Below are 21,398 nucleotides of genomic sequence, written 5' to 3'. Positions count from 1 at the left end.
CCCCCACCCCCTGACCCCCCTCCATCACCCCCAGCCCCCCCCCAGCCCCCCAACCCCGCAAAAGCCACCCCTGGGAGGGGGGCGGCAGCCCCCTCCCACCCCCCTGACCCCCCTCCATCACCCCCAGCCCCCCCCCCAGCCCCCCAACCCCCCCATATCAGCCCCTGGGAGGGGGGCAGCAGCCCCCCCCCACCCCCCTGACCCCCCTCCATCACCCCCAGCCCCCCCCCAGCCCCCCAACCCCGCAAAAGCCACCCCTGGGAGGGGGGCAGCAGCCCCCCCCCATCCCCCTGACCCCCCTCAATCTCTCTCAGTGCCCCCCCAGCCCCCCAAATCAGCCCATGGAAGGGGGGTACGAGCCCCCCCCCAAACCTCTGACCCCCCTCCATCTCCCCCAGCCCTCCCCCAGCCCCCAAAATCCCCCCCTGCCCCCCCCGGCCCCCTCCCCAATCTCCTCCCTGCCACCGCGGGGGTCCCCCAGCAGCGGGGGTGAGCGGGGGGTCCTGGGGGGGCCCCCCCATGCCGGGACACGGCTGTGCCTGGCTGTCGGCGGCCCCCGAGGGGGGAGTGACACAGGGCCCCCCCCCGCCACCGTACCCCACCGTGGAGGAGCTGCCCCCCGGGACGGGCGAGGAGCCCCCGCCGGACCCCCCCGCCGGCACCCATGGGTGAGGGTCACCGGCCTCTCCAGCACCCCCAGTCCCACCTGGGTGCCCCCCCCCATTCCCTCTGCCCCCCAAATCCCTGTCTGTCCCCCTGGACCCCCCCCCCCCCAATCCCTGTCTGTCCCCCCAGACCTGCCCCGACCCCCCCAAACCCTGTCCCAGCCCCCAAATCCTGTCTGTCATCCCCCCAAGACCCTTGTCCACCCCCCCTGCACCCCCCCGGACCCCCCCAACCCCCCATTTCCCCCCCCCCCAAACCCCCCCCATCCCCTCCCAGAACCACAGCAGCCAGTGGGGCAGAGTTAAGGGTCCCCCCCCCAAATGCTGGCTGACCCCCCCAAACCCTCTCTGTTCTGTCCGTCTGTCCCCCAACCGCCCCCCCCAGCCCCCCTGCACCCCCCCGGACCCCCCCCAACCCCCATTTCCCCCCCCCCAATCCCCCCCATTCCCTCCCAGAACCACAGCAGCCAGTGGGGCAGAGTTAAGAGGTCACCCCCCCCCCCAAATGCTGGCTGACCCCCCCCCCCCAATCTTGTGTGTCCCCCCCCCCAGGTGCCTGCCGGGGGGGTCGGCGGTGACGCCGGCCAACGGGGGCCGGGGGCCGCGGGGGGACGCGCGGCGTTTGGCCGCTCGCCTCTTCCGCCTCGACGGCTTCAAGAGGTCGCAGGTGGCCGCGTTCCTCCGCAAGAAGTAAGGATGGGGGGGGGGGGTGTCACACCCCCTTTTTTGGGGGGGTCCCCCACCCCAGGGACCCCCCGTCGAGCTCGTGCGTGTGTGTCCCCCCCCCAGCAACGAATTCAGCGGGATGGTGGCGCAGGAGTACCTGGAGTTCTTCCAGTTTGGGGGCCAGGCGCTGGACCAGGCGCTGAGGTAGTGATGGGGGGGGTGTGGGGGTGCGGGGGGGGTTGGGGTCTGGGGGGGGCAGATTTGGGGTCTGGGAGCAGATTTCGGGTGATTTAGGCTCGAGGGGGGGCAGACTTGGGGTCTTTTGGAGTCTGGGAGAAGATTTGGGGTAGTTTGGGGTGCGGGGGGGGCAGGTTTGGGGTGTGCTGGGTCCGTTGGGGACAGATTTGGGGTCGGGGGGGGCAGATTTGGGGTCGGGGGGGCAGATGTGGGGTGATGGGGGATCTGGGAGGGGCAGATTTGGGGTCTCTACGAATCTGGGAGCAGATTTGGGGTATTTTGGGGTCCGGGGGGGGAGAAATTTGGGGTCTGGGGGGGCAGATTTGGGGGTGGTTTAGGCTCTGGGGGGGCAGATTTGGGGGTCTGGGGGGGCAGATTTGGGGTGTCTTGGGGTCTGGGAGCAGATTTGGGGTGGTTTAGGCTCTGAGGGGGGCAGATTTGGGGTCTGGGGGGGGGCAGATTTGTGGTTGGGGGTCAGATTTGGGGTGATGGGGGATCCGGGAGTGGCAGATTTGGGGTCTCTTGGAGTCGGGGGGGGCAGATTTATGGTGTTAGAGGGTCCAGGGGGGCAGATTTGGGGTGTCTTGGGGCCGGGGGGGGGGCAGATTTGGGGGCTCAGCCTCTCTTGGGGTGCGGGGGGGGTAATTTTGGGGTCTGCAGAGGCAGATTTGGGGGCTGCCTGTGTGGAGGGGGGGGCAGATGTGGGGCCATTCGGGGTCTGTTGGTGTGACAGGGAGGGGAGGGGTCCGGCTTTGGGGTCTGTTGGGGTCTGGGGGGTGGATTTTGGGGTGCAGGGGGGGTTGGGGGCCTGTGGGGGTGGCAGATTTGGGGTCTGTAGGGTGGGGGGGGGCATTTTGGGGTGTAGAACAGTGGAGATTTGGGGTCTGGAGGGGGTGGATTTGAGGGGCGGGGGGGCCGCCAGCACCGGGGGGGGTGGGGTCCTGGAGCGAGGTGGGGTGGGGGGGGCTGTAGGTGTTTTGGGGGGTCCCGCTGCCAGCACGGGGGGGGCCCCCCCAGGTCCTTCCTGCGGGCGCTGGTGCTGACGGGCGAGACGCAGGAGCGCGAGCGCATCCTGGGCCACTTCTCCCGCCGCTACCATCGCTGCAACCCCGGCGCCTTCCCCTCCCCGGGTGAGACCCCACCCCCCCGCGCCCCCCCCCGGCCCCCCAGGGTCCCCCAGGCTCCCCCAGACCCCCCCCCACCCCCCATCCCCGGGCCGTGCCTCAGTTTCCCCGCTCGCCCTCCTGGCGCTGCAGCGCACCCCCGCTGCACCCGTTGGGGTTCAGGGTGATGGGTGGGGGGGAGTTTGGGGGGGGACCCCCACCCTGACCCCCCCCCCTCAACCCCCCACCCCCCCCCCAGACGCCGTGCACTCCCTGACGTGTGCCATCATGCTGCTCAACACCGACCTCCACGGGCAGGTGGGGAAAGGGGGAACCCCCAAAATCTGGCATTTTGGGGGTGTTTTGTTGGGGGGGGGTTAAATTTTAGAGGGGGGGGGACACCCACGCACCCACCCCGCTCCCCGCAGCGCCTCGGCCGTGCCATGACCAGCACCGAATTCGTGGCCAACCTGAGCGGGATGATGGACGGGCAGGATTTCCCCAGGGAGCAGCTGAAGGTATTTTGGGGGACGGGGGGGGGGACGGGGGGGTCAGTGAGGCTGGAAAAGGGGGGGGGGCACCCCCTCGGACCCCCCCCCGAACCCCGCTTTTCGTTGCAGGCCCTGTACAGCTCCATCCGCAGCGAGAAGCTGGCGTGGGCGGCGTGAGTACGGGGTGGGGGGGTGGATTTGGGGTGGGGGGGCACCCGGTGATGCTGAGCCTCCGTAGGGATGAGGAGGAAGAGGAGGAGGAGGAAGAGGCGGGCGGGGGGGGCAGCGTGGCCCCCCCGAGCCGTAAGAAGAGCAACCCCTTCCTGGAGCTGCCGGGGGGGGCCGGGGCCGTCACCTACCGCCGGGGCTGGCTGGCCAGGAAGGTGCTGGCCGAGGCCGACGGCAAGAAAAGTGAGCGGGGGGCGCTGGGGGGGGGGATTTGGGGTGGGGGGGGGTCCAAGGGGACAGATCTGGGGTGGTTTGGGGGCAGGTTTGGGGGTTTGGGGAGGTCCAGATGGGGTTTTGGGGTGGTTGGGGGTCCAAGGGCAGATTTAGGGTGGTTTAGGGTTTTGGGGAGGTCCTGGGGGGGGGGTTTGAGGTTTTTGGGGGGTCTGGGGGGGGATTTGGGGTGAGGGGGGGGTCCGAGGGGACAGATCTGGGGTGTTTTGGGGGCAGGTTTGGGGGTTTGCGGGGGGTCTGGGGGGGATTTGGGGTAGTTGGGGTCCAAGGGGCAGATTTGGGGTGATTTGGGGCCAGTTTGAGGGTTTTGGGTGGGGTTGGAGGGGGATTGGGGGTGAGGGGGGTCCAAGGGGACAGATTTGGGGTGGTTTGGGGGCAGGTTTGGGGTTTTGTGGGGGTCAGGGGGGAATTTGGGGTGGGGGGCCCAAGGGGCAGATTTGGGCTGATTTGGGGCCAGTCTGAGGGTTTTGGGGGGCCTGGGGGGGGGATTTGGGGTGATTTGGGATCCAAAGAGGCAGATTTGGGGTGGTTTAGGGTTTTGGGGAGGTCTTGCGGGGGGAGGGGTTTGAGGTTTTTGGGGGGTCTGGGGGGAGATTTGGGGTGGTTTGGGGTCCAAGGGGCAGATTTGGGCTGGTTTGGGGGTTTTGGGGGGTCCAACCACGTCCCCCCCCACCTTCTCCCCCCCTCCAGCGCCGTGGGGCAAACGAGGCTGGAAGCCCTTCCAGGCCGTGCTGAGGGGCACCGTCCTCTACTTCCTCAAACCCGGGGGGCGAACGGGGGTCCCCCGCCGCCCCCCCGAGCCGGGGACCCTCGTCGGCCCCCCAAGAGGAGGGGGGGCCCGAGGCCGAGGAGCCCTTGGGGGTCCACCACGCCCTGGCCGAGCGCGCCAGCAAGTACACCAAGCGCCCCCAACGTCTTCCGCCTGCAGACGGCCGACTGGCGCGTCTTCCTCTTCCAAGCCCCGTGAGTTTCCCCCCTCCGGCCCCCACGGCGGGGTTGGGGAGGGGGACGTAGATTTGTGCCCCCCACCCAGGGCGCTGACGTCACCCATGACCTCATTTTCCCACCGCAGGACGCCGGAGGAGATGTTCTCCTGGATCTCCCGCATCAACTTGGTGGCCGCCCTCTTCTCCTCGCCCGCTTTCCCCCGCCGCCGTCGGTTCCCAACGCCGTTTCGTCCGCCCCATCCTCCCCGCCGCCCCCAGCCGCAGCCCCCCGGTGAGCCCCCCCCCCCCCGGACCGGGTCGGGTGGGTGGGTGCACCCGTGGGTGCCGCACCCTCACCCTCTCCCCCGCGGGCAGGAGGAGCAGCACCGCTCCCACGAGGAGTGGATGGAACGCGCGGCGCAGGAGCTCTTCGAGCATCAACGCAACCTCCCCGAAAAACGGGGGCGAGCGCGCGACCTGGACGAGTACCGCCTGAAGAAGGAGTATCTCCTCTACGAGGTGGGGGGAAATTAATTCCTAATTAATTTAATTAGGGACGGGGTGACGTCCCGTCTCACCTCCATCCTCGTCTTCCTCCCCCTCCACGCCGCAGAGGCGTCGCTACGAGACCTACGTGCGGGTGCTGGAGACGTGGATCAACGCCGGCGCCCGGGATCTGGAGGGCTGGGAAGCCCAAGCGGGGCCGGCGGTGGCCCCCCCGGACCCCCCCCACTTTGACCAAAGCCCACTCCAGTCCCTCGCTGGTCCCCGACCCCCCCGGCGGCCCCCGCCGTCCGCGTCAAGAGGAACATCTCCGAGCGGCGGACGGTGAGGAAGATCGTCCCCAAACGCAACAAGAACCTGCTGTGATGGACGTGGGGGGGGCTGGGGACACGGGGACAATTTTGGGGGGCGGGGGGTCGCCCCCCCCCCCCCGCCCCATCCCGGTACGAGGTTCCTTCGGCACCGCCAGTATTGAGCCAAACCTGCGGGGAAGGGGGGGTTTGGGATTAAGGATGGGGAAACTCAGGGAGACCCCCCCCCCAAAAAAAAAAAAAGGGATGGGGGGAGTTGGGGGGGGGGGGTCACAGCCCCACCCCCCAGCATCACCGCTGCCCCCCCGCCCCCCATCCCCGCGCCCCGCTGCCTGCTGCTCTCCGTCGTGCAATAAAGGTGTGTGTCCCACCGCTGCCGCCCCCCCGTCGCCTCAAATTACCCGGGGGGGGGGGGCCCAGCACCCATGGGCGCACCAGCACACACCCTACACCTCCCAAAATCACCCAGCGCCTCCCACAGCACCCGGGGGGGGGGGGTCCTTTGTGGGGGGGCAGGGCGGCACAGCCCCCTTCCCCATCACTCCACTGACCCCCCCCCCCCCACTCTGGCCATTTGGATCCTGGGACCCCCCAAAACACCCAGGATGGGGACAAGTCCCCCCCCTCAAAGCCCCCGCGCCCCAGGGGGGTCCTTCCTTCCCCCCCCCAGCGCCCCACGGATGCTGCTGAGCCGGAGCCAGAGCACCGACAAACCCAAAACCGCGGGAAACGCCCCAAAAAAATCCTTTTTGGGGGGCAAGGGGGTCCTGCGCCGAACCCCCCCCCCCCCCGTTAATTAACGCCGCTAATTAGAGCTGCGAGGTGGCGCAGATGATTTATTCATCACTTTTTTTAGCATTTCGCTGCTCCTACAGCTTTCCCCCACCCCCAAGGCCGACGCTGACCCCCCCCCGCTCTGCACCCCGACCCCGGCTCAGCCCCCGTACCCCCAAAAACGGCGGCGGGGGGGAGAGGAGGGGCGCTGGGCCAGGCCAGCACCAGCAGAAAGGTGCCCCCCCCCAATTCCACAAGCTCTACCCTCCCCTACAACAAACCAGCAGCTAAAAAACCACCCCAAAAAGAGCATTTCCCCCCCTCCCAGTTTCACCAGTTCAGGTCTCCCAGTCACGGCAACTCCTCCTGGGGGGATGGGGAGGCTGAAGGTTTTTTTTTTGGCGGGGGGAAATCAAAACACCCCGCGACGGTGACGGGGAGCACCCTCAGCCAGCCGCCGCGCTTCAAAAGCAAAACCCCCAAAAATATTTGGCGGTGAGAGTCCGGAAAGGGAGGGGGGCCGGGCTCAGCGCCGCCATCAAACGTGGGGTTTTTTTTTTTGGGGGGATTTTTTTTCCTGGTGGGAAGGGGAAAAATATCACCCGGCGGAGAAAAAAAACCGACGACACGACGCGCGGTTCCACCGGCCCGGCCACGAACACGCACGGCGGGGGACGGGACGCCCGCGGCGAGGCCGAAACGCGGGCGAGCTCCGGCGGCACGTGTCCCATCCGGACCCCCGGGTGCCGGAGAAGCGGGAGATTCCCTCCTCAGGCGTATTCCAGCTGGGCAGGGCTGCGGGAACCATCGCTCTTGTGCTCCGCGGGGGCCACGCCGGCCTTCCCCTCGCCGCCGCCGCTCTCGAGGGGCTTGGCGGCCATGTAGTCCCGCACTTCGATCTCCATCTTTTTGGCTTTCAGCGCCGCCGCGTGCAGCTTCTCCAGGAAATCCGGCATTCCTGGCGGGACGGAGCAGCGGGGAGAGCGGGAGCTGCGGGGAGGCCGCAGGGAAAATCCCCCTCCCAGCCCCCTCCCCATCTCCTCTTCCTCCCCTCAATTTTTTTTTCCCCACTTTCCCCCTCAGATTTTTTCCTTTTCTCCCAATATTTCCCTTCCCGCTCTCAAATTTCTTCCCTTCTCCCCTTAAATTTCTTCCCCTTCCCCCTCCAATTTCCCCCTTCCCCCCCCAATTTCCCCCTTTTCCCCTCCAATTTTTCCCCCCTCCAATTTTTTCCCTTTCCCCTCTTTTCTTCCCCTTTCCCACCTCCAATCCCCCCTTCCCCCCTCAATTTCGTCCCCTTTCCCCTCTAATTTTTCCCCTTTCCCTCCCAAATTTTCCCCTCTCCCCTCAATTTTTTTCCTTTTCCCCCTCCAATATTTCCCTTCCCCCCTTAAATTTCTTCCCTTCTCCCCTCAAATTTTTTCCACTTCCCCCCAATTCCCTCCTTCCCCCCCAATTCCCCTCCTTTCCCCCCCAATTCCCCTCCTTCCCCCCCAATTCCCCTCCTTTCCCCCCCCAATTTCTTCCCCTTTCCCCCGCAAATTTTCCCCTTTCCCCCTCCAATATTTCCCTTCCCCCCCCTCAAATTTCTTCCCTTGTCCCCTCAATTTTTTTCCCCTTCCCCCTCCAATCCCCCCCCCCTCCCCCCAGTAACGCAGCTCTGCCACCTCCCTCCGGCGAGACCCCACAGCCCGGCTGGAACTAACGGGTTTCCGCCGCTGCCCACCCCCCGCCGTTAGCGTGCGGCGCGGTTTCTTCCTTTTTTTTTTTTTAAATTTTAATACAAAATAAATCCGCTCTTGTTTAACTCGCCGAGATCCCTTCTGGAAAAGGAGCGCGAGGATCTCCGAGCCAGGCAGCCACCCGCTGCCCGCTCAATCCTGAGACTGAGTCTGCCACACGTTAATTAACGTTTAATTAACGTTAATTAACGTTTAATGTTTTAAATTATCGCCTCTCCCAGGCTGGGCTGCACCCGTCCCACCTGGAAATGCCCTGCATCACCACACAGCGTTTTTATCTTTAAAAAAAAAAAATTAAATTTAAGGGCACGGAGGCGGCCACTGCGCCCGTCACCGCGGCGCGGGGGGGTGCATGGGTGCCGCCAGCCCCCCCCCCCCCCCCCGGCAGCTTTAGGTGCCATTTTAGACGCGCACGCCGGAAGAAAAGAGGTTTTGGTGGTTGGCGAGGCAGGGAGGTGCGAGATCAGGAAAAAAAAAAAGCTCGTGCGCGTTGAACGGACGCGTTTCCAGCCGTTCTTGCGCCAGTCGCTACCACGAGCCACGTGACGGCAAGAAAGGGGAAAAAAAAAATTAAAAAAAAAAGCCACTGCCGGCGGCACTTCTGCTTTTATCCACCCCAAGGCCGAACAAAAGGAGAGCGTGAGGTGGCGACAGCCCCGTTTTCTCCGGATTTCACGGGAAAGCGGCGCTCTCCCTCCGTCCCCGGTAGGACGGGAGCGCCGAAGCGGCGGCTATCGGAACGCCGAGCGCGTGCAGGGTTATCTGCGGGACTCGCCCGCGCCCGTCAGACACCGCTTCCTCCCCTCCTGGGCGGGAGTCTCCGCAAATCCCTCCCCCAGATTTTGAGTTTTTGAGCTTCCCCATCGATTTTTTTGGCGCAGGAGGGGGAAGGCGGGAGCGGCCAGGCTCGCTCCCGGAGGAGGCGGCGCAGGAATTGCTGGCCGAGGGGGTGAATTCCCAGCGCCCGAAGCCGACTCACCGCTCGAGACCATCCAGCTGACGCAGTAACGGGGGAAGACGGTCTGCGGGTTGTCGCTGTAGGTCAGCAAGTAGTCGAAACCGTTCTGCGAAAGGATTAAAAAAAAAAACAACTCCGCTGGGATTTGGATCCTCACCTAAATTCCCTCTAGGGATGCACAGGGCGAGCGTCAGGATACCCCCCCGATGTTTTTTTTTCGGAGCGTTAAGCGCTCGGAATGAGATTTGTGAGGCTTCAGGCTTTTTTTTTTTTTTAAAAGGAGCCTGGCGCTCCGAAGCGGCGCGTCTGGCTCTCTAGGAGCACCGCGCTCCCGCGGGACCAGGCTCAAGCGACCGGAAAACGGGTTAAATCCTTCCAGAGCCACGCGCGGGTGACTTCCCCTCGCCTTCGGGGAAAAATAATTTGCTCTTTTTTTTTTTTTTTTCCTCTTATCGAGCCCAGCTCGGCACAACGGAGAACGCCCGGTTCCCCTCGGAGCAGGAGGAAGCTCACTCGTGCCGAGCTTTCCGCTCCGTTTCCCAATGCTCCCCCAAAAAACGCACCTCGTCAAAGGTTTTGTGGGGACGGATGACCATCTGGGACTCGTAGGTTCTGACCCGGACGTACTCGGGGTCTTCGGGGACGCCGGGGTGCTCCACCGCCCTGCGGGGAAAGAAGGGAGCAGAACGGGATGAGCGGCGGGCGCGCACGGAGAATTTGGCGGTATTTGGGGTTGTCAGCCTAAAGGAGGCGGCTGTGTTTTCGAGAGAGACCCCCGTCCAGAAAAAAATAATAAAATAAAAAATCCCCAAATCGATACCCAGCTCTCGAATCTCGTTTTACAGACGGCAGAAAGCCGTGGGGATATCGGCCCGGCAACACCTACCGCGAAACCAGTACCATGAGGTTGTTCTCCTTGTCCACGCTGTACCGCCGCACGTACACGTAGTCTCGCGAGTACATGGGGTACTGGGGAAAAGAGAGAAAAAAAATGAATAAAAATTTAAAATTCAGGCATCAACGCCGCTGCCAGCCGCTTGCCCGCGGTAAGGAGGATCGCCGGAGCCGGAAAAGCGGAGCCGCTCACCGGGAAGTGAGTGACCCAGTGAATCACTTCCGAGCCGGTGGCCAGGTCTCTCTCGATGACGTCCAGTTTGATGACCAGTGAATCCCACTTCTTCCTATATTCCGTGTCCAGCTGGCAAAAATAAAAAAAGAGGCTGAGTCACAACAAAGCCCGAGAGCGTCGTTAAAGGAAGGCGAGCGGCGCTTTTCCTCATCCCGGGGAAACGCGCCACGCGGGATAACTCGCCCTGCTTCTGGTTTGCGCTGGGATGGGCTCCCGATCGCGTTGACGGCACCAAAAGGAGGGCGGATTCGGGGCCTGAGACGCCGCGCGGCTTTCCGAGGCGCTCACCTGTACGTTGAAGAACTGCCGGGGAGTCACGTCCGTGTACGACCCGAACACTGCGGGAGAGAAAGGTTTTAGCGCCAGGCAAAAGCAAATTTTTAATCTCAGGAAAAGGAAAACGCGTTTTCCGAGGCTGGGACCCCGGCGGAGGGCTGAGCGGGGACAGGATCCGCGCAGGGGGACGCAAAGGAGGACAATTCCCGTTTTTTCGGGGACTCGGGCGCAGGAAAAGTGGCGGGGAGCGGCGTCACCTCGGTACTGGTACAGGTGGGTGCCCTCGATCGGCCGCCGCCACAGCTTGAAGTGCTTCTTGTCCATGATCATCTCCCAGGGAGCCGGCAGCGCCTCTCGCTCCGATCTGGGATCCGGTCGCGGATATTCTCCCTGGAACAGGCTGGATATGTTCTCCATGTGCTTCATCTCCTGCGCCGAACTGGGGGAATTAAAAAAAAAAAAAACAAAAAAACCTAAATCAATTCGTAACCAAAGCCTCACCGGAGCCTTTCCAAGACCGGCAAAATCCTTCCCAGCAGGATCCAGGCGTCGTCTTGAGGGGTTTTGGTGTGGGAAGAGCAGCCTGGGCGTGCAAAATTCCTCTCCAGCCAGGAAAAAAGAGGGAAAAAAAAAGTTGGATGTTCACAAACCTGACGGAAACAGATCGAAGCCGCGCAGGATTGAAGAGAAAGTACGAGGGATTTAAGGAAAAGGAGGATTTGGGGACTGAAGGCACCGAGGAAGGAAGTCGTTTGCAGGATTGAGGCGCAAAAGGCGACGGAGAGGGGGGATCCCTGCGGTTCCGGGGCGCGGGGCGGCTCCCGAGAACCCGGCTCGGCCCGCAAAGCGCCAAGAAGCGGATCGCCGGCGGCAGCAGAGCTCGCGAGGCCGCGAAGGGGAGCGGCAGCCTCTCCGAGAGGGAAGGAGACGGAAGCGGCGAGGGCTCCGCGGACCACCGGCCCCCCAGCTTCATCCCTCACCTCAAAACCGGGACTGGGTGCAGATCCTGGGTCTCAAACACCCAGCGGGAGGGAAAGAGGGCAGGGAAAGCCGGGAGAAATCCCTCCCGGCCGCAGCTTCAGCGCCCAAAAATAAAACCGGAGCGGGGAACGGGCGGCACCCCTGCACCCGGAGTCCTCGACCTCGAGGGAGGGGGATCAGTCGCTGCCTGGAGACACTAATTAGATTAAAAGTAATTAAAAGTAATTAGCAGCAGCAGGAATTAAAGCACCGACTGGTAACCGGCCAGGCGAGTCCGGCTGAGTTCACGTTCGCGGTCCCCGGAAGCCGCCGAGCTCCCAGCCGCCCCCGGAAAGCGTCGCGGGACAAATTCGAGGCGCAAATTCGCCTCAGCGCAGGTTTGGGGGGGCGCGTGACCCCCCTCTCCCCCCCCACGTACGCTCCTCCGCGCCCCACGCGGCCTCCACCCCCACTCCCCCCGTCCCCGAACCGGCGGGCTCGGCAAATCGCCACGGGGTGGGATCGAAGCCCCCGCGCTCCCACCGCCTCCGTCCGCGGAGCTCTCCCCTCGCCGGGGGGGCAGCGCTGGAGAGGGGGAATTTTGGTTTCACCCAAAGGAAAAAAAAAAAAAAAAATTAAAAGAAGAGGGGAAGAGCGGAGGCGGAAGGGAAGGGAAAGACGACACGGAAGCAGGGAGCTGTTTTAAACCCCGGGGCGGGGATGCGGCTCCCCGGGAAGAGCTTCACCGCACAATTTCATCCGATTTCTTTCTTTCCGCCCTTGTTCCGAGCCCACGCGCGGCGTAAAAAAAAAAAACCCAAACCCAAAACACAGCAGCCGGCGAAGAGAGGAGAGCTAAACCGAGACCTTGCGCGACTCCGAGGACAAGGAAAGTCTTGGCCGAGGACTTTCTGGCGCCCGCAAGGAAGCCCAGCGAGCCGTGAGGGAGAAGAAATCGCGAAAGGAAAAAGGAAAAAAATAAAGAGGAATAATAAAAGCGGACTCTCTCCCGCCTGGCAGAGCGCACTGGAAGAGGATTGGGCTTGAGAAATCCTTAAATTTAGGGTTCCAGCCCGCCAGGCGTAACCTTGAAGAAGAAAAAACCGACCCCACTTTTAATCCCGGGCCTAAGCCGCGGCCCGCGGAGGCGCCGGGCGGGTTTAACCGGGCGCCGGGAGCAGAGAGGCCGCGCGACGCGGGGAAAAAAAACCCAGGATTCGGTCGTTTTCCCGGCGCCGGCTGCGAGGAGAGCTCTGGAAACGTCCGAAGGTGTCAGAAGCGGGGCGCGAAGGTCGTTTCTCGTTAGCTCCCAGCTTTAATTAAGCCTTAGGTAAGCTACTTAAACAAATAGCAGGGGTTTAGCAGGCACAGGACGGCGCGGCCGCAAAATTGGAGAGAGGGGGAAGCGAGCGATGCCCCATCGCTCCCCGCGTGGCTCGTTAAGCTTTAATTACCCCCTCCTGACTCACCCCAGCTAATTACACCCAAACGAAGCCACGCGCTTCCACAGGCATCTCCACAAGCCACCGCAAAGGCCGGACGGTCCTTCCGTCAGCATCCCGTCGGATCGGGGGGCACCCTGTGCCCCCGTCCCCCCCCCTCCGAGCCGGAAACGCTCCGCGCAGCGGCACCCAGAATCGGGGTGAGGGGGGGGCCACCCCCTTCTGTAGCACCCCAGGGTGGGAGGGGGTGTAGGGAGCCACCCAAAACCAGCGGAGGGAGGGCTTGGGGGGTGGAGGGTGCACCCCCAGAACGTGGGGGCTGGGCAGAGCCGGGCGGGGGGCACCAAGCAGAGAATTGGGGGGGTTGGGGGGGCACCCCAAGGCCCAAATGAATTTTCAGGGGGAGGATTCAGGGAATGAAGGGTGCACCCCCCTTCAGCAGCCCAGAAAAAGGGCTGGGGGGCCCCCTCCCAGGACGACCCCACAGATTCGTGAGGGGGGCACCCTGCAAGGGGACAACTTGAGGGGTGCAACCCCAGAGCAACAGATGGGGCAGCACCCGCAGAGGGTGGCGCCCCAGGGCCCGGCAAGGTTGTGAGAGCACCCCGACCCATGAAAACTTGGGGGGCACACCCAAGGATTTAGGAGGGACCCCAGAGAACCGGGGTGCACCCCTAGTGAGGGGGGAGCATCTCCAAACACCTGGGGGGGGGGCACCCCAAGCCTCCCTGGCACGGGAGGGTGGCACCCTGAGGGTTTTGGGGGGCACCCCGGGCCGTGAGGAAGGGGGGGCCGGGATGGGGGGGGGGGAGGGGAAGGGGGCAGTTTGCGGGGCGCCGGCAAGCCGGAGGGATTTGGGGGGGTTTCCCCAAAAGCCGAGGATGGGGGCAGGGGTCCCGGGGCGCGGCCACCCACCGCTGCAGCTCCTCCTCCTCGATGCGCTGCCCGTCCCAGACGAAGACACCGGCCAGGGTCGCCATGAGGCGGCCGGTAGCGGCGAAGGCGGGGCGGCCCCGGAGCGGCCCCCGCCACCACCACCACCACCACCCCCCCCCGCCGCCTCCGCCTCCGCCTCCTCCTCGCCTCGCCCGCTCCGCCGCCGCCCCGTCCCCGCCGCGGTACCAGGCCCGCCGGGCCCTCCGCGCCCGCTGCCCCGTCACGCAGCTGCACTGCCGCGCCAGTAGGCCCAGCAGGCCCCGCCGCCCCGCTCCGCTCCCGGCTTGGCTTCCGCCAGCGGGAGGGACGTCAGCGGGGGCGGGTAAGCGAGGGCCGAGCCGTCCGGTACGGGCGCAACGGGCGACGAGGCCGACGAGCGGCCGCCGCGGCTGCAACATGCCGCCCGCTGCCTCCGCGGGCCGCCCCGCGTCGCGCTCGTCCGCGTCATCGAGCCGCGCCGCCTCGCCATTGGTCGGGAGCCTCACCGCTTCGAGCGGTCATTGGGTGGCGGCTGGGAAGCGCCCGCCCCTGCGCGCTGCCCCCGGGGGGGAGGGAGCGGAGGCAAGGGCGCGGAGGGCGCGGGGGCGTGGCCTGGGGGTGGGTGGGAACTAGACGGGGGCGTGGTCTGGGGAAAGAGGCGGGGCTAAGGGCGTGGTCTGCAGATGGAGGGGCGGGGCTTACCGGCGACACGCCCCCGCCGGCGGAGAGCAGGGCGGCGGGGTGCGGGCGGGGGTGGGATGGGGGGCAGGGCTGGTTATTGGGGGGCAGGGGGTGCAGGACAGGGGGTGGGGCAGGGCTGGATTTTGGGGGGCAACGGGGGGCAGGCAGAGCTGGATTTTGGGGGGGCAGGACAGGGGATGAGATGGGGGGCAGGGCAGGGGGTGCAGCTGGGAGGTTTTTGGGGGCAGGACAGAGGGTGTGGGGCAGGGCTGGATTTTGGGGGGCAGGGGGTGCAGGCAGGGATGGTTTTTGGGGGGCAGGACAGAGGGTGTGGGGCAGAGCTGGATTTTGGGGGACAGGGGGTGCAGGCAGAGCTGTTTTTTTGGGGGGCAGGGGGTGCAGCTGGGAGGTTTTTGGGGGGCAGGACAGAGGGCGTGGGGCAGAGCTGGTTTTTGGGGGGCAGGGCCAGTTATCGGGGCACAGCAGGGCTCTAGGTGTGGGGCGGGGCCGGCGACGGGGGCTGTTTGTCGCAGAGAGGCACCCCCCCAGTCCCCGCCCCCCATTTTTGGGGAACAAAGCGCAGGCTCCCACACGCACGGGCTCGTCGCACCCCCTTTATTTCCTCCAGAGAAGGGCGGGGGGGGGCACCCCACGCCCCGCGGCCCCGCCTCCCCTCCGCGCTCCGGCAGCGGAGGGAAACGCCCTCATCTGTCCCTTTTTGGGGTTTTTTTTACGGAAATACAGTACGTTTACGCACAGATTATTTACACTCAAGCCTTTCTCTTGCATAAAAGTGGGGAAACCCCAACTCTTTTCCCGGGAAAAGCCGGCGGGATGTTCTCTTTGGCCGAGGACCCGGGTGGAGGAGGAAGAGGAGTCCGCTAAACCCCCGCAGACACCGTGCTGCTGGCTCCCCTCGCGCCTCTCCGTCGCAACCCTGCGGGCTTTTCCGCAGGGATTTCCCACCTCGCGGGGCGCCCGGCAGCGCTTCTCCCTCCCCCCCCGGGAGCCGAGTTTTCCGGTTTTGTGCCACAGCCCGAGCCCCGGAGAGCGGCCGAAGCTCTTGCATAGCCAGTGCTGCTGCGGGTGCAGGGGTGGGGGGGAAAAAAAGGGATGAGCTGGGCGAAAACAGCCAGCAACAAGAAAACGAAGTCATAAAAGCGTTACGAGGGATCAGCGGGAGCCTAAAACCGTCCTAAAACCGTCCTAAAACCCGTCCTAAAACCTTCCCTAAACCACCGAGCCCCCTGCGGAGCCGCCCTTGAGTTTTTTGGGTGCTGCGGTGCTCAGGTCGACGCACCCCCGGGTGGTTTTTAAATTTTTTTTCCCCCCTGTTCGGTTTGCTTCAAACAGTCCGAAAAACCCCCGCTCCGTCCCCGCCAGCTACCTCCCTCCGGCGTCGGCCGCGGGTCTGGACGCGCCGGATCGGCGTTCCCTCGGCTCTAGGGAAGCGCTGGCTCCTCGAGGGCCGGCGGAGGGAAACGGGGCGATAAACGAAGAGCGGGGCAGAAAAACAGCGAGGCGGGTGGGAAAGCAGGAGAGTCGGATCGGCGCGGAGGTCGGGGATTTGCATAAAAGCCGCAGGAGACGGCGGTTTTCCAGCGGCGAGGCTCAAGCCGCTTCCCGGGAGCTGGCGCTGGGCTAAAGTCTGGTTTTATCTCGGCTAAAAAAAAAAAAAAAAAAAAAAAAAAATCCCCCAGGATTTGCTCAGCGAGACGCCGACAGGACCGGGCGCCGCGTCGGGGTTCGGAAAAGCTTCTCCGACGTCAGCCCGCGCCGCGCCGCTCGCCGGCAAAGAGGGTTTCGGAGCGGAGCCGGCGCCCCGAGCCGGAAATAAAGTGCAAAATGCTCGGCGCCGGCGGGAAAAGAGGAGAGACGGGGCAGCGGCGGGGTCTGCTCCGCCTTCCTCCCGCCGCTCAGCCGCTACGAAGGGCCGCTCCTCCCCCGGCGGCGCGCCGCGGCGGGCGTTTCCGCTCTACCTATGTAAATACACGCGCGCGCGTGACGCCTCACGGGAGAGGGATAAAGTTCACCGGGCTGGGAACGCGGCGGGATTTCCCCCTCTCCTTCCCGGCGCAGGGCGGGGAGGAGATCCCCTCGCGGCGGGACAGGGGCCACCGCCGTCGTTATTTCGGCCAGCCGAGCCGGCGCGGGGTTAAAAATCACGCCGTAGAGTTAATAAAATAAAGGATGGGAAGAAAACGTCGGTCATCCGAGCCGGAAAAGTTCTTTCCTCTGCGTGGGAGAGATGAGGAGAGCGAAGGCGGCGCCGGGAAAGCGGAGCTGGGGGGCGGGAGGAAACGGCGCCGGCGTCCCGGTGCCGGCGGCATCAAGGGGTGTACGCCGGCGGCGGCTGGAATTGGTTGATCACTTCGTACTCGGCCGGGTAAGGTTCGTTCTCCTCCATCTCGGAGAGGAGCTCCAGGGCTTGCTCCTCCTCCTCGGTGGGGTAGTGCCGCAGCAGGTTGGCGGCGGTGGCGAGGATGGAGGCTCCGCCGGCGCCCGCCACCAGGTAGAAGCTGACGGCGAAGGTGACGTAGACTTGGGAACCGTGGTATTTTTTGTGCTGCTGTTGTTGGGCCAGGATCAGCTCCGAGGCCCAGTAGCAGAATCCGATGACGGTGGCGCACTGCAGGACTGCGAGAGAGAGGGAGAGAAAGCGGGAGAGATGCTGAGAATCCAGTAAAAAAAAAAAAAAAATAAATTAAATTAAATTAAATCACAGGCTGACAACAAACACGGACCAGCAGGGCAACCAGCAGCACAAACCAAAGCTGGAGGGTTTGGAAGGGATTTTTGGAAAGGGATTTATTTATTTTTTTTTTTTCTGACCTAGAAGGAACGGCGGGGACAAATCGGCGCTCGGCACCGGCGCAGGCTGAGAGCGCGGGCTTTCCCTGAGCCGCTCGGCTCTGACGCGGGTAATTCCGGCAGGGATGAGGGACGTTAAAGCTCCTTCGAGCTTGCGGGTCTGAAAAGGTGACCTTCTTCCCCAGCGAGGCGCTACGGGGCCTCTTTGAAAAACAAGACCCGTTAGCAGACGCTGACTGTTCATCCTCGACCTCTTTCCCCCAAAATTTAACTCCAGTTTTAGCCGCGTGAGGCTTCTCTTGCCCTTCAGACCCAAAACGCCGCGACAGGGAAGCTCTGCGGGCCGAAAAAAACCTCTTTGGATTTGGTTTATTTTTTTTTTTTCCTGGCCCCTGGAGGGTTTTGAAAAAAATAAAAATTAAAAAAAAAAATCAAAAAACCCAGGGTTTTCCTCCGGCGCCGGTGGGATTTACCTGTGAGGATGTGAGCGAAAGCGTAGCGGCGAGTGATTTTCAACGCGGGGTGCTTGGGTCCGAAGACGTCGAGGAGGAAAGCGGAGAGGCTGCAGATGATTCCCAGGAAGCAGAAGGCGGCGATGACCCGGAGCAGCAGGACCGTCTGGGGGTTCATGCAGTAATCTGCGAGGGGAAGGAGGAGAGACGGGCGCTGAGAACCCGAAAACTCCTTTTTTCCACCCAAATTGCTCGTCAGAGCGACCCGTATCGCAGCACCCGCGATCCACGAGAGGTTTGAGCAAACCAAGCCCAGCGTTCATTTTAAAAAGCATTAACGAGCATGCCGCCGTGACACGCGGCTGCAAACGCGTCGTAGGCGCGCGGGACCAACTCCATCCGCGCTGGGGGGACGCGACCGAAGGCAACGAAAGCAGGAAAAGAATTAAAATAAAAAAAAAGGACGTCGCGCAGCCACCCGCCGCGTTTTGCCATGGGAATCGCGCGTCTGAAAGCTTGAACCGAATCAATTTGTTGTTTTAACTCTGAAAAATCCCCCCTGGTGACGCACAGGTCCCGCTGTAGGGATTCAGTCGCCCGTCAGCTCAAAAAAAAAAATAAATAAACCAAGCTGGGAAGAATGTTTTCGTGCTTCTCTGCTCCCTGGCTGCTTTCACAGCACCGGAGGGGCCGGGGCAGGCGGGTGAGGCCGGTTTCAGCGCCGGTAACCGCAAACACCCGCGGTCACTCGGCGCGAAATTTGTTCGGCGGGGCCCCGAAGAGTCCCAGCGCTAAAATGGGGGAAAACCACCTCATTTTGGGGGCGCGGGCAGGCCGAAACCTTTACCGAGGGCCTTTCCGAAGAGGCGCGGGGGGGGGGGTGGCTGGGGCCGAGCCCCCCAACCCCGGCCCGAGCACCGGGGGAAGGGAAGGCAGCCGGGCCGGCCTCACCTCGCAGCAGCTCGGGGTCGACGTAGCCCAGGACGTCGGCGACGCCCAGCTCCTGACGGGCGCAGGTGCCGCCGTGGATACGGAGCCAGGCGGGTTCGGCCAGCGCCGTGCAGAGAGCCGTGATGGACAGAGCGCCGGGCAGCGCCGAGGCCAGGCTGCGTTCCGGTTGTTTGGGGAGGCCGCTCCCCGCCGCTCGGCCACCCCGCCGCCGCCCGCCGGGCAGCCCCGCTCCCCCCGGGGTGTACATCCCGCCCCGCCGCCGCCGCCGCCGCCGCCTCGGCCTCCGCCTCGCCGCTTCCGCTCTGAGCGCCGCTTCCGTTTCCGGCGCGGTGACGTCAGGCGGCGGCGCCATGAAGGAAGCGCTGGAGCTGGTGTGCCGGGTCCCCGGGCACCCCGAGTCCCGGTGCTGGTTCCTGGCCTGGAGCCCCGGCGGCGGCCTGCTGGCCTCCTGCGGCGGGGACCGGCTCATCCGCCTCTGGGGGAGGGAAGGTGCGCGGCGGCGGGGCGAGGGGGGCGTGCCTGGGGCGAGGGGGCGGGGCTGAGGGGCAAGACTGACAGCTCTGGGGAGAAAGGGCGGGGCTAAGGGGCTCGGTGGGCGTGTCTGGGGAAGGGGCGGGGCGAAGGGCCTAGGGGAGTGTCGTGAGGGGCGGGGCTAACAACATCTCTGGGAGGGGGCGGGGCTAAGGGGCTAGAGGGACCTGTCTGCAGGGAAGGGGCGGGGCTAAGAGGCTGAGGGGCGGGGCTAAGGGACTAGAGGAACCTGTCTGCAGGGAAGGGGCGGGGCTAAGAGGCTGAGGGGCGGGGCTAAGGGGCTAGAGGGACCTGTCTGCAGGGAAGGGGCGGGGCTAAGAGGCTGAGGGGCGGGGCTGAGGGCCTAGGGGAGTGTAGTGAGGGGCAGGGCTAACAACATCTCTGTGAGAGGGGGCGGAGTTAAGGGACCAGGTGGGCGTGTTTGGGGTTGGGGCGGGGCTAAGGGTCTAGGGGATTGTAGTGAAGGGCGGGGCTAATGGCATGTTGGGGGCGGGGATAAGAAGCTGAGTGGGCGTGTCTAGGGTGAGGGGTGGGGCTAAGGGTATTTATGGGCGTGTCTACAGTGAAGGGGCGGGGCTAAGGGAAGGGGCGGGGCTAAGGGGCAATAAGTGTGGGGGTCAGAGGGGCAGTGAGGGAGGGGTTGCAGGGAGGGGGCGGGGCCCGGACCCACCGGAGACCCCCCCTGGACCCCCGGCTGGGGGCTGTGCCCCGTCCCGCTCTCCCCAGGGCCGGGCTGGTCGTGCCGGGCCGTGCTGGGCGAGGGCCACCAGCGCACGGTGCGCAGGGTGGCCTGGTCCCCCTGCGGCTCCTACCTGGCCTCCGCCAGCTTCGACGCCACCACCTGCATCTGGAAGAGGCAAGAAGACGGCTTTGAGGTGAGACCCTCGCCCCCACACCCCCATCCCGGACCCCCCCGCACCCCCCCCACCTGCCCTCTCCTCTCCCTCCCCAGTGCGTCACCACGCTGGAGGGGCACGAGAACGAGGTGAAGTCGGTGGCCTGGGCTCCCTCGGGCACCCTGCTCGCTACCTGCAGCCGAGACAAGAGCGTCTGGGTCTGGGAAGGTGAGGGGAGAAACAGCGGGGGGGCGGAAGGGAAAAAAGGGGGAGAAGGGGGGGCCCTGAGCTGGGACACCCCCGCCCCCCCTCTTCTCACCGTAACGTTGTTTTTTGGTTTTTTTTTTTTCTCCGCAGTGGATGAGGAGGAAGAGTACGAGTGCGTCAGCGTCCTCAACTCCCACACGCAGGACGTCAAGCACGTGGTCTGGCACCCCAACCAGGAGGTACGACCCCAATTTCCACCCCCAGACCCTACCCCGAGTGGTCCGGATCCGGCTGGACCCAAAACCGCGGGCGAAGCGCGCCGGCTTGATTCCTCCGCCCTCCCTCCCTTCAGCTCTTGGCCTCCGCCAGCTACGACGACACGGTGAAGCTGTACCACGAAGAGGAGGACGACTGGGTGTGCTGCGCCACGCTGGAGGGCCACGAATCCACCGTGTGGAGCGTGGCCTTCGACCGCAGCGGCGAACGCTTGGCTTCCTGCAGTGACGACAAGACGGTGCGCATCTGGCGGCGGTACAAGCCGGGCAACGAGGAAGGTGAGGCTTCGCCGCCCCCGTTTTGCGTGCTGCGGGGCTCGGAGCCGCTCGTAACCTGCGGTAAAAAAAAAAAAAAAAAAAAAAAAAAGGAGAGGAAAAAGAGCTGAGGTTATTTTCTTGCCTCCCAGGGGTGGCCTGCAGCGGCACCGACCCCACCTGGAAGTGCGTCTGCAACCTCTCTGGCTTCCACACCCGGACCATCTATGACGTGGCGTGGTGAGTAGAGCGAGCCGGCGGCGGCAGAGCCCCCGGCTCCGTTTTCCTCCCGGCGCAGCGCGGGTGTGACGCGCCCGGCGCTGTCCCTGCTGCTCTAGGTGCCACCTCACCGGGGCGCTGGCCACGGCCTGCGGCGACGACGCCATCCGGGTTTTTGAGGAGAGCGCGTCCTCCGACCCGCAGCAGCCCACCTTCAGCCTCGCCGCCCACGTCCCCCGCGCGCACTCGCAGGACGTCAACTGCGTGGCCTGGAACCCGAAGGAGCCGGGGTTGTTGGCTTCCTGCAGCGACGACGGCGAGATCGCCTTCTGGAGGTACCAGCGCCCCGAAGGTTGCTGAGAGTGGACGCTTCGGCGCCGAGAGCGGGGCAGGGAAGACGGTGCCCGACCTCCTCTGCCCCAAAAGCTGGGACTTTCGCATCGCGGAGATGCGCACGGGAGCGTTTGCCGGAATCCTTCCGGCTGCGGGAGACGGGGCAGGACTCTCTCCCCGTACAATAAATCTGTCTTCTGCTCAAAGGCTCCGTGTCCGGTCCTTGCGGTGCCATCGTGAGCGGAGCAGGGTGGAGGTGCTCCCCCGGGGAGCTCCCAGAAACAGCTAC

At 64.6% G+C, this 21,398-nt stretch overlaps 4 protein-coding genes across 4 annotated transcripts; 2 read left to right on the top strand and 2 right to left on the bottom strand.

The window, feature by feature from the left end:
• Nucleotides 1-455: 455 nt before the first annotated feature.
• On the top strand, nt 456-5,426 carry LOC147597442 (PH and SEC7 domain-containing protein 4-like). Its single transcript, XM_086767989.1, is given in 17 exon segments — nt 456-668; nt 1,218-1,355; nt 1,455-1,535; nt 2,586-2,698; nt 2,931-2,989; nt 3,100-3,189; nt 3,292-3,335; nt 3,401-3,573; nt 4,312-4,400; nt 4,450-4,527; nt 4,529-4,584; nt 4,694-4,766; nt 4,768-4,839; nt 4,923-5,066; nt 5,161-5,276; nt 5,278-5,323; nt 5,325-5,426. Coding segments are annotated over 17 exon segments (1,614 nt in total). The 5' UTR covers nt 456-519; the 3' UTR covers nt 5,418-5,426.
• A 752-nt stretch (nt 5,427-6,178) lies between these two features.
• On the bottom strand, nt 6,179-14,000 carry STARD7 (StAR related lipid transfer domain containing 7). The gene is made up of 8 exons (XM_086768045.1): nt 13,559-14,000; nt 10,499-10,680; nt 10,254-10,303; nt 9,924-10,034; nt 9,723-9,805; nt 9,400-9,499; nt 8,858-8,942; nt 6,179-7,094 (listed from the first exon to the last, which is right to left on the bottom strand). Exons 1-8 carry the CDS (start codon nt 13,975-13,977, stop codon nt 6,907-6,909), a joined length of 1,218 nt encoding a protein of 405 aa, XP_086624171.1. The 5' UTR covers nt 13,978-14,000; the 3' UTR covers nt 6,179-6,906.
• Nucleotides 14,001-14,838: 838 nt separating this feature from the next.
• Nucleotides 14,839-18,700, bottom strand: TMEM127 (transmembrane protein 127). Its single transcript, XM_086767975.1, has 3 exons — nt 18,454-18,700; nt 17,524-17,688; nt 14,839-16,876 (listed from the first exon to the last, which is right to left on the bottom strand). The coding sequence occupies exons 1-3, from the start codon at nt 18,698-18,700 to the stop codon at nt 16,569-16,571; spliced, it is 720 nt and encodes a 239-aa protein (XP_086624101.1). The 3' UTR covers nt 14,839-16,568.
• A 97-nt stretch (nt 18,701-18,797) lies between these two features.
• On the top strand, nt 18,798-21,315 carry CIAO1 (cytosolic iron-sulfur assembly component 1). The gene is made up of 7 exons (XM_086767723.1): nt 18,798-18,942; nt 19,711-19,859; nt 19,937-20,048; nt 20,178-20,266; nt 20,380-20,581; nt 20,710-20,797; nt 20,896-21,315. Exons 1-7 carry the CDS (start codon nt 18,804-18,806, stop codon nt 21,134-21,136), a joined length of 1,020 nt encoding a protein of 339 aa, XP_086623849.1. The 5' UTR covers nt 18,798-18,803; the 3' UTR covers nt 21,137-21,315.
• Nucleotides 21,316-21,398: the final 83 nt, after the last annotated feature.

This window comes from Chlamydotis macqueenii, chromosome 27 (genome assembly GCF_036417535.1).
Source record: "Chlamydotis macqueenii isolate bChlMac1 chromosome 27, bChlMac1.mat, whole genome shotgun sequence".
NCBI lineage: Eukaryota > Metazoa > Chordata > Aves > Otidiformes > Otididae > Chlamydotis > Chlamydotis macqueenii.
This window is presented reverse-complemented; position numbering and strand designations above follow the sequence as displayed.

Coding starts and splice junctions, on each gene's coding strand:
- STARD7 (XM_086768045.1), bottom strand. CDS start 13,977: ATGTTGCAGCCGCGGCGGCCGCTCGTCGGCCTCGTCGCCCGTTGCGCC. Junction 10,681..13,558: donor GAGGAGGAGGAGCTGCAGCG/GTGGGTGGCCGC, acceptor TAATTCCCCCAG/TTCGGCGCAGGAGATGAAGC. Junction 10,035..10,253: donor GGCAGTTCTTCAACGTACAG/GTGAGCGCCTCG, acceptor TATTTTTGCCAG/CTGGACACGGAATATAGGAA.
- TMEM127 (XM_086767975.1), bottom strand. CDS start 18,700: ATGTACACCCCGGGGGGAGCGGGGCTGCCCGGCGGGCGGCGGCGGGGT. Junction 17,689..18,453: donor CGACCCCGAGCTGCTGCGAG/GTGAGGCCGGCC, acceptor TTCCCCTCGCAG/ATTACTGCATGAACCCCCAG. Junction 16,877..17,523: donor TTTCGCTCACATCCTCACAG/GTAAATCCCACC, acceptor TCTCTCTCGCAG/TCCTGCAGTGCGCCACCGTC.
- CIAO1 (XM_086767723.1), top strand. CDS start 18,804: ATGAAGGAAGCGCTGGAGCTGGTGTGCCGGGTCCCCGGGCACCCCGAG. Junction 20,267..20,379: donor TCTGGCACCCCAACCAGGAG/GTACGACCCCAA, acceptor CCCTCCCTTCAG/CTCTTGGCCTCCGCCAGCTA. Junction 20,582..20,709: donor CAAGCCGGGCAACGAGGAAG/GTGAGGCTTCGC, acceptor CTTGCCTCCCAG/GGGTGGCCTGCAGCGGCACC.